The sequence below is a fragment of the Acyrthosiphon pisum genome, chromosome X (genome assembly GCF_005508785.2).
Source record: "Acyrthosiphon pisum isolate AL4f chromosome X, pea_aphid_22Mar2018_4r6ur, whole genome shotgun sequence".
Taxonomy (NCBI): Eukaryota; Metazoa; Arthropoda; class Insecta; order Hemiptera; family Aphididae; genus Acyrthosiphon; species Acyrthosiphon pisum.
The window spans coordinates 37,673,796-37,684,785 of record NC_042493.1 but is presented as its reverse complement, the minus strand read 5'-3'; the positions used below and the strand labels follow the sequence as shown (position 1 = coordinate 37,684,785).

At 33.0% G+C, this 10,990-nt stretch overlaps 1 protein-coding gene across 1 annotated transcript; it reads right to left on the bottom strand.

Annotated features, from left to right (window-relative positions):
* Positions 1-1,938: 1,938 nt before the first annotated feature.
* On the bottom strand, positions 1,939-3,282 carry LOC103309611 (jerky protein homolog-like). Its single transcript, XM_008185488.1, has 2 exons — positions 2,380-3,282; positions 1,939-2,136 (listed from the first exon to the last, which is right to left on the bottom strand). Exons 1-2 carry the CDS (start codon positions 3,280-3,282, stop codon positions 1,939-1,941), a joined length of 1,101 nt encoding a protein of 366 aa, XP_008183710.1.
* Positions 3,283-10,990: the final 7,708 nt, after the last annotated feature.

Genomic DNA, 10,990 nt, shown 5'->3' with positions numbered 1-10,990 from the left:
TCTAAATATACTAATTAGTAATTAGAATAAAATGCTAAATTGCATAATGTGCCATACAAACTTTAATGTGTTTGAGCCTTCATACTGGTAGTCAGCGCTCCTGGTGGCAGTTATTAGTGGTGTACTTTTTTCGGCCCACTATCATAATGTAAAAGATAGGGAGTGTTTACCTTGATAACACTGCGTGTTTTGGTAAACGGACGTCTAGATCCCCTGCAATGTAGATCCTATATCGTCCATTAGATCCCCAGTCTTTTGAATCTCTGTGTCAAATAGATCACATGTCATTTAGATCCCCCGGTGTCAAATAGATTCCTCGTGTCGATTAGATCCCCAGATAATTAGAGCCCATCACTTAAATCCCCGGGATCAAAATGACACTAGGGGATCTAGTTCTAAGGGTACCTAGTAGTCGGGGGATTAAAATGACTGGTAGGAAGTAATTCACCATAGGGGAACTAGCAGTCGAGAGTTTAATTTATTAATTTAATTAATTTAATTATTCGAAGTAGGTACTAATTTGTATTTAATAGATCTAGAAATCTAGTTGTACCTATAATAATCTATATACCTGCAGATTATATGAATTTGTTTTGCACGGTTTTATTCTAGACGGAGTATACATTATTACATTGTAAATAATTTATGTAAATATTTTGAATCTATTTTTGTAACAAATGATACAACATTCAAACATTTTTTTTTTTTTGTTTTGTTAAAGGAAATCTTCAACAAAACCTATGCATAGGTTACTTCAAATTATAAATAATATAAATGCAAATAATTAAATTTTTGGTTAGAAGTATACATTTTAAGTTTTTTTTGCTTCAACATTTTAGGTAAGGCACCACATCAATAGCTTCACCTCCAAATTCGCCACTTATAATGTAAGTCCTGTTCTTATATGTTATGGTCTATCAATATTTTATTATCTTTGCTAGGTAGAAGGTACCGTAGAAGTGCCTAACTTGGGGCAGTTTTTGACTTTGACGTTCTATATCTCAATAAATAATCATTGTATGGGTTCAATATTCATATCAAAAGTTTTCTCTTTATCTCTTGTTTAATATTTACTACAATTTAAATTTGTGTACTTAATTCCTGATTTTATATATATTTTTTTGTCGCTGCCCCAAGTTACCCTTCAAAGGGCGTATTTTGGGGCAACTATTTAATTTTGCAGAAAAACTCATTTTGAGCCTAACAAGGCTATCTTGGGGCAAAACACAATAAAAAAAATGTGTTCCTTACAAAATTTTACATATGAAAGACTAATCAAAATTATCTATTGTTCATAACTAAATACGGATACAAGTAAAAATGCAATCTTTAAAAATGTATTTTCATATATTCAACTTGAACTAATACAAAAAAAAAATAATTAAAATAATTGTCAAATCTTTTCACAATAACAAACTTTTTTAAATTTAAACAATTAATAGACAAAATAACAATTTTTTTTAGACAATAAATATACAATAACCTTGCATAGTATTAAAAACTTAACAATATTACAAAAAAAACAATTGATAGGAACTTTTAAATATTTAAGTTTGCAGGTAACTAAATTAACTTAAGGTTAGTCAGACTTCAAATTTACATTTATAAGTACAGTCATTCAAAATCAATGTAGCAAATAGAATCTTAGGTAGGTAGGTGCCATCCTTACCTTAAAGATCAAATGTATAGCGACCTCTTTGCTCTTTTATAAGTTTAAGGCGTAACACCACGTCTTCTTCAAAAACTTCAGCAATATCATCCACAGATGGAAAAACAAATGTATTGCTTGACCCTTTGAAAGGTCTCATAAAAAGACAAGTGAAAACAATTCCTTTAATTGACTTTCCTACTGCTTTTATGATACTTGGAAACATCTTATAAGCTTTCTTTTTTGTTCCTTCGCCATACAAACATTTCACCAAAACAAATTCATTTATTTTAAGTTTTTTTTTTAAAGTTTTCATCATCATCAACATCATCTGAATCATACATGTTGATTGTAGACATACTATTAACCTGAGAAGAACTTGCAACTGGTTCATTACTTGCTGGTATAGTTATAACTAGAGGACTTTCAATTTCTAACTCTGGTTGTAATGGATCTGGATCATCTGGATCTTCAAATACAGTGATACTCTATCCAGGGACAACATCTAATCGTTTACGTTTTGGTGTTGGATGGTTAGAACTTTTTGAAAAACGACGTTCACTTAATATGTTTTCAAATTCATTTATCCAGGTACAATCATTGTTATCTTTCTCAATTGAAGGCAATCTTTTAATAACTTTGTTAGCGTCTAGGGGAATTATACCACAAGCTTCGAATCCAGATTTTAAATTAGTTGATATATTATTATTAATATTTAGTTCATTTATTACATTTTTAAGTAGCCCTGGAAATTGAGTTTTAGGCAAGGTACCAATGTTTTTATTTTTCCAACTTCTTAAGACATCTCTCCACTTTAATTTAAGAGGTCTGAAAAATGCCACATCGAGTGATTGTGTCAGATGTGTTGTATTAGGGGGAAGAAGAACAAAACTTATACCATTTTCTGCACATGATTTGATTACCTCTTCTGACACATGGCTAGCCAAATTATCACCAATCATGACCTTTTTGTTAGCATTTATAGTCCTGAAATATGGCAAAACTACTTCAAAATACCAGTCTTCAAAGATTTTCATGTCAAACCAACCACTCTTGGATCTGTTGAAACGTGTTTTTTGTGGACCATGGTATGTCCAACTAGGGTACAAATGCTCAGATTTATACACAACATACACTGGCAACATGACACCTGAAGCTGGCCCACTAAACATAACAGACGTACTAGCTTTTAAAGAGTCCAATAAATAATCCACATGCTTAGTACCACGTCGACATATAACTTTTACTTTTCCCGGGTCATCGGTAAGGTTGGTTTCATCATAATTGATGATAGCATCTGGGGGTACACCTTCCAAGGTCTGGCTTAACTCATTAAAAAAATGTGTTATTGTTTCAATTGAAATATTTGGTCTAGAGCGTTTTATATTCTCAGATAAACGTATGGTTAATGTAGAATTATGACGTTTAAGGAATGATTTTGCCCAGTCAGGTCCTGGCATGTTATTCTTAAACTGTTTTGCAGTTAAACCTTTTCTATCTAAATAGTGTTTAACCATCAAATGAACCTCAAAACAAGTTAATGGAAATCCCCATTTACTTGCAGTTATTAATCCTTCAACTAAACTTTTCTCCTCTTCATCTTGAAGATCACATGGTCGACCAACTGAGAGCATATTTTTGTTATTTTTTTTCTGTTTATGGTAGATTTAGGTACACCATATGCAATGCTAGCTTCACGCTCTGACATTGATTTTGTTTTTACAGCCAAAATTGCTTGTTGTAATTACTCTTCAGTAAAAGTTTTGTAAGGCCTTCCACCAACTGTTTGAAGTTTTCTACCTCCCATGACTGAAAAGAATAAATTAAACATTTTAAAATTATTTTATTTTCTTACACAATAGATATTGAATTATTAGATATCATAAAATCACTATTTCGAATCAAAACTCATGTTTCTAAGATTGTATTAGGTACCTAGGTACCTACTTAGAATATAAAAAAATACAAATTTATTGTATATAAATATTATAATGCCATAGTACAAGGTATGCCCCAAGTTACCCTTAAATCATAAAATTGCTTATAACTCAAGAGATTTTAATGTGATTATGATGTTTCTTATGTAGATTTATACTACACAAGAAGAGAAAAAAAAATGTTACATACAGTTTTACGTCAAATTACAACTTATTTAAGTAAAGTGAGACAGAAATAAGGCTTCAGAATGGTTAAGTAATTAGTGTTTTTTTTCAAATACTTATAAATCAAACTTACCTAAAACTTATATGTAATGTAAAAGTATGTTATATTTAGTTCAGAATCATATAGAACTCCACTTCAGCTCTACATAAGGCACAACGGTAGTATGGAATACTTAAACACGGTGGCATAATTATGTAACTCTCAAAGCATGGCTGGCACAATCCTTGGTGATTACGCAGCGAGGCAATAATTGTCGATGGCGAGTATAAACAAATGTAACATTTAGGCTCAATCAATGGTAAAACTGAAATGTAAGAAAATATATTTAAATTTGACACTTTGTACTATGATATTATCATCTTGATATTTGTTTTTTAATTGGTAATTACAATTTAGGTCTTGTCTGGTTACATAAAAACGTTCTAGTGGTGTCACCACTTCATCATCATCTATTCCGTGTATCAAATCTAAGACTAAAACAAGCAATGGTTCAGAATATAGAAAAAGATTGGTTATAATTTATAAGGTAATTGAAAGAATTATTATTAACTGGTTATTTCTGCTCCATTAACTCTTCTCTGAACCAACCATTCTCTAGCTCTTGCTTGAAGATGATTGTTTGGATGGTCGTCAACAGGCTGAGCCAAGTTGACGGATTGCTGTAGTTGAAGTTCTGCTGTTTGTAATGTTGGTGGCTCAGTATTGGCTATAATATTATGGACAACTTGTGGTCGACTCACACCAAATGTTGGTGTAACATGGCGAGTACTAGTTAGAAATTCTAAGATGGCGTACCGGCCTTCATTAAACAACCTCATGGCCAAGTCCAACTTTCTCTGATTCTCAATCCATACGACGTTATGGTTCTCTGATAAAACCACCATCTATTTCCACATCATAGTCATTCCTTACACCAGTACAATAGGTTTTTAAAGCATCTGAAAGTGCATATTATATTTGTTAACAAAACTTAATTAACTTATTAATAGTAGTTATTCAAAAATTAACCTATTTTTTATAATACATTATTGGATTATTCCATCAATTCATTTTTTAATGTAGGTATCCATACCTACAGTATGTAGGTTAGGTTAGTAAGTCCTGGAACCTGCATACCATGGGAAATTGGGAAGCAGTTTGAGACAATGGTTGAGTTAATCTTGGGCAAAAAGGGGGAGTTGGAACGCAAAGGGGCGTTCAAGTGCAAGCAGGTACCTCATGAGCTAGTAACCTGAAGACCTGAAAGATAGTTTTTGTCTAATAAATTAATTAGAAGTGAATAATATCAGAATATTTAAAGTACCCACAGCTTTTAGTTTTTCGTTTTAATTTTTTATTTAGCTATTCACATTAATCCTTAAGTAACATCAAAAACCAAAACCGATTTCGTTGACCAACTAGATTCACTTTCCTACCAGAAGAGATGATGATGTCAAAAATCAAAGCATCTTTACTGCCCCACATAATGATGACAGACACAAGTATAAAATTATAAAACCAATACTTTCATTGTTCCACTCAAATAGGTTTGGTTAGTTATTAATGAAAGGTACTAAGTTGGTTAAAACTTAAAGGTGCTGTCAAACAAAGACTGAGCAGCTGTATCGGACGGGTATGCAGACCGCGATTGTATTATTATACAGACACCATGTAGGCCGCTTTCTGTTTGACTGGGCCTTAAAGGTTTCTTTTTTAAGTGAAGAATTTGAAGTGAATAACAGTTACTTGTAAATAAATAGTTTGCAATTATTATTCAAAAAATCAATTACTTAGATGTTCATTAACATTTATTTACATTTCTTATTTTTAATAATTTTAATATAAGTTAAATTAGTATATTACTTAGAAATATCCATGGTTCGGGTTGGTGATTGTTTCCAATGTGCATCTTTAAGAGTTGATGACTTACTTCTAGAACATTATTTGTTCTCCAAACGGTGCCACTCACAGATAACATATTTGCATAAACACCTAATAAAGAATTAATTATTTTTAAATTTTAATAATTAGGAAATATAAAACATATTTTACTTAACTGTTAACCAAATTGTTTTATAATATTGAAATAATATTTCAAATTGTTCCTGACTCTCAATTGACAATGTTTGTTTAATATTTGAATTATAATGTATTTGTATGGACGTAAACCCTTCAATTATTTTATTTCCCGGTATTAATGGCAATGCCATTATCATGTGGACAATATCATATGCTCCACGATCTCTTGTGCACAACTCAGTCATTCCTGTAAAATTAATGAAATAATTATTTTATAGATACATTTGATAATATTGTTATAATATGTGTTATATACTATATAAAATTACCAAGATTCCCAATTTTCCTCCAAACAGCTTGACTGCTGTGAAACCAATAACGTTGGACACTTATGCCTGGGAATATAAATTGAATTCCTGCCATAGCGGCTAGTTCATTTATAAAACAATATCATTCAAAAAAAACTTGATAGTTAAAAATTTCAAATATATACATATTTAAAGATAACTGTACCTATACAACTCACAGTATTGAATGTAATTCCCATTATGACATATACTGTTTACATTCATTATTGAAAGATAGGGCTGCAGAAAAAGTTCCGTCCATTAAAAATATTTTACTATTTCTTAGTAAACTATAAATAAACTTGTATTAAACTTTGTTTTAGGGACTAATATTATATTGTATATTTTTTCAGTATATTTACTCTTTTACTCCTGGCAAAACAAAGAGAAGGGTAACTCCTTCTTCCTAAGTATTACTAACCAATCCTGAATACAATGGCTCATCATTAATTATTACCAAATGTGAGTATTCACCAATTAATTGCTCATGAAATTCTTGCATCGTAGTAGGATTGGTAGGCCGGTTTCGCCTCCTATACCTTTGCATTGTTCTTTTATGTGATAAAAATGATCCAACATGAACACTAATAAACTTTACCATGGTACAAGTCTAAATTGGATTAAAAGTGAAATTATAAAATATGTTTTTAAAAGATATATTATTTATATAATTTATGATATATATTTGGATATACTTCATTATATATAATGCGAAGTGAAGTTCGTTCATTCTGTGAACGCTGATAACATATATTTTTAAAATCATGAATCATCAAACCATTGGCTGGATGTGTTTCATGGCCGACTAAAATAATAACTTTTGAGAGGTCATTCTTCATTATTTTTCCCTTGGCCTTACAACTAAAAATTCAACATGCAACAAAATTGTAATACACCAATATATAATTAAAAAGTATATCACAAGAATTTTCTATTTGTTTTACAATTTTCTTAAATTTTTTTTCTTTCTTTTATTAAAAAAACTCAATAGTATGTAGATTTGATAGTGATTGATAGTAAACATGAAAAAAAAGGTTGCAACCCAAGTATATAATACATTTTTTTTTTATCAGTTTTATACTTCTACAAGGCTATTTGGGAAACAAAATGACAAAGGAAACGGTATATAATTTATTTTTTAAAATACAGAATAAAAAATTGAAAATTTAACATCAAACTCGTAAGACATGTTATATCAATTAATTTTAAATAGGTATCAAGAGTCACAAATCATTATCTACTCATAAAAATGTTGGTATAATTTTAGAAACTTGATATGTAGACCATGTAAATTACTCATAGTATACATGTATGTGGTGTAGTGAAGGGTACACTCGGGTACACCGTACAGGGCGTGTACCCACCTAATTTTATATTTATGCGTGTACCCTTAATATCTACCATAAGTTGGGTATATAATATGTTGTAATATGCCATCTATATAAAAATGAATATAGTAATTTTGTTCTCCAAACGTGTGGTAGTCACTAGTAGATAACATGAACAAATACTGAATTGTGGGAGCACAGCCCCCCACATTATTTTTTACAATGATTAAGGCGTGTATCCATTTACTTTTATAGGACTACATCACTGATAGTATACGGTACGTCGGTACAACATAGTGAGGAGTGAGGAGGCTCTAATTTAACTGACATTAATTTTGTGCAGTATATATTTATTATACTACTACTTTTATAAAAGTTGCTTATTCTCAGTGGCAAAATCAGGATCAATATTTGCTAATGGATGTAGAGAATATTATATATTTAAATGTACTTTAAATGGAACAAGTATATGTCTCAAATATCTATACAAGTTATATTAGTATATACCTACACATTAAGTAAAATGTATAAAAAAATCAAACATATTTGGCGTTACAACCACAACCCCCCCCCCCTCCCCCATGATTGAGGTACTTCCTTATGTTAACATACTAAACAGATGTGTTATTTAAGTAAACATATTATATTTAATTAATTATTTTAAACAAACTCTAATGAAACCTATAGAATATTAAATAATTTCAGTTGTATAAGAATTTTATTGTAAACCAAATAGATATAAATTACTTATATAATTACTTATAAAACTTATTACTATAATATATTAATATACTTTATGTTATTGAATTATACTGAAATAAATATATACAAATTAACTTGTACCCAGATTTCCATGATGCACATCGAACAGTAAAGTGCAATTTACATTCTCTTTTCTTCCAGTATGTATAATCATCTTCATCCTTGTATACAACACCAACTTGTCTTAAGCCTTGATCTAACCCAAGACAGTAGGGAACCCAGTCAACGACAACACAACGTCAAACCAGAGCAGTTAGTCCACAACAATAGCTAAAAATATTAGAACGTCAAGCACTTTCAAGTGCTGGAATTGTCAAAAAAATGGTCACAGTCAACGTGATTGCCCAGAACCACGTCAGGTGAAGCCCAAGTGTGAGAGCTGTCACTGGTCTGGTGGAAAGCACCATAGGGCGTGCACCGTGGTATCAACGAGTACAAGCGAAAGCGCATACTGTACGTATCCGAGACCTGAGCACGGCCTGGTAACAGATAGTGAGAAAATACTACATGAAAAACGTGTTATAATCAATGGTATTCATGAATTGACCGGGCTCATCGATTCTGGCTCATCGGTGTGCATCATGAAGGAAAGTGTTGGTCACCGCCTTGGTATGTCTTGGACAAACAACGATTCGACAATTATGGGTTTCGGCGCCAACGCTGAGACAATAGCCATTGGGAAGGCTGTACTCAACCTTCAGGTAGATGAAGCCACGCTTGACAATGTCGATGTCTATATTGTTCAAGATGCCAGCCACCCATTCGATCTACTTATCGGTCGGCCGTGGTGCGAAGCACCCGAAATCTCTTACGTCAAATACAAAAAGCCACGAGGGAAGCAAGCTGGTACGCTGCACCCAATCAGTCCAGGTGACCGTCCGTTCGAGACAATAAATATTAATCATCTAGGACCATTCCCGAAGAGTACCAAAGGAAATGCGTACATTCTGGTATTGGTTGACAATCTAACTAAGTTTGTTAAGCTGTATGCGTCTAAGACAGTACAGTCCACTGTAGTTGTAAATCAACTGAAGGTTTTCGCTTTAAACTATGGACTATACCCAAGAGAATCATTACGGATAGAGGTACATCATTCCAGTCAGAGCAATTCGGGCAGTACTGCAAGGATAACGGGATCCAGCATCACCCAGTAGCTGTACGACACCCACGTGCTAACGGGCAAGTAGAGCGAGCTAACTCCACTGTGCTAGCAGCAATATCGACTAGCATGAAAACCAAAGCAACCTGGGATAAACAGCTAGCTGAACTAGAGTTGGTGCTGAACACTTCAATAAACCAGACTACTGGAGTTAGTCCCTTTTATGCATTATTTGGATTTGATGCAGTGATTCGAGATGGCCTACTGGACACACTCACTACATTAACCCCCGCATACCAACAACCGGCAGAAATTCAGCCACAGATACGCCAAAACATAGCAGAAAAGCAGGCCCAGTGAAGGCGCGGCATGACCAACACCGAAAAAACCAAACCTTGAGTATAGGGGACATTGTCTATCTACGACGTACCCCGGTGTCCACCGGTACCTCAACAAAATTGCAGGCCAAGTATCGAGGACCCATGATTGTGACTGCTGTATGTGCCGGCGACACCTATAAGATTGCAGACTTATACCATGAGGAAAACAATTATATGCTACTACAGCACACATTAGCGCCCTGAAGCGCTTCGCTTCGGACCAGGGAGATGACAGTGAGACAGATCAATCCGATCAAGAGGGGCAAGATAGTGACGGTACGGAAAAGCGAGCAGTAATCACACCGAGAGCCGAGCCAGGGAAGTCAGACTCTACAGCACCATCTGCAGCAAACACTAACTCTAGTCACAGGATCTCCAATCGCAAGATTAAGAGACCTGGCAATTTGAAAGATTATACTAATTAAATATGTTCCTAAATTGCCTATGTATGTTTTGTTACTTTGTTGATTTTTTTTTATTTACTTGTATACTCATATATTATAAGAATATTTACATTATGTGTTATGTTGGGCCGAGACGGCCAACAGGACCAGGAAGGCCGAGTTGTTATAAATTAAGTTTAATTAAGAAATTATGTCATTAAAGGAAATTAATAGTGAAGGTTGGACACACTGGTAGACCTGAGACGGGCCCTACCGTTGTGATTTCCATAATAAAAGTCAGTTACAAACCAAACGTTGTTGTGTTGTGTCATCGCCTTTACCCGCTTAATTAGTGTTTTAACATATGTATCAAATCAAAATTTGTATTGTTTTCACTGTTATAAACGAATGCTTATGCTAATCGAATAGCCAATAATTTAATAGTGGCTATTGCCTATTGGTAATAGAGAACACGCTGATCGTTGCAATTGTGTGTGATATTTTTTGACTGTTTAATTTTGTTGTTCGTATGACGGTATATGATATATCCACCACGAATTGCTATACACATCAGGCAGTTTTATATAGGTCCATGATCTTTGTAACAAAATTAATGGTGTAATTAAAAAACATGCGAGTTATTTCCAGCGGTACCTACCTTTCATTCATTCATAATTGATTTTTTCTCCATATTGTAACGGATAGAATCCGTTCCTTTCAAATAATACAAATAACATAATGACGTAGGCGGTCAAGATGAGAATGTACGAGCTCTTATGATTAATGTAATAATACAGGTGGTAAGGGATGACGTTAGAGGGGCGTGAGTGACCATCATAATATTTTATATATAATAACAAATTACAATAAAGGGAACGCTAG

What these genes read in the sequence shown, in the direction of transcription:
- LOC103309611 (XM_008185488.1), bottom strand. Translation starts at nt 3,282, where the DNA reads ATGCTCTCAGTTGGTCGACCATGTGATCTTCAAGATGAAGAGGAGAAA. An exon ending in TTCCAGGGCTACTTAAAAAT is followed by an intron (nt 2,137 to 2,379) that starts GTAATAAATGAA and finishes GTCCCTGGATAG; the next exon opens with AGTATCACTGTATTTGAAGA.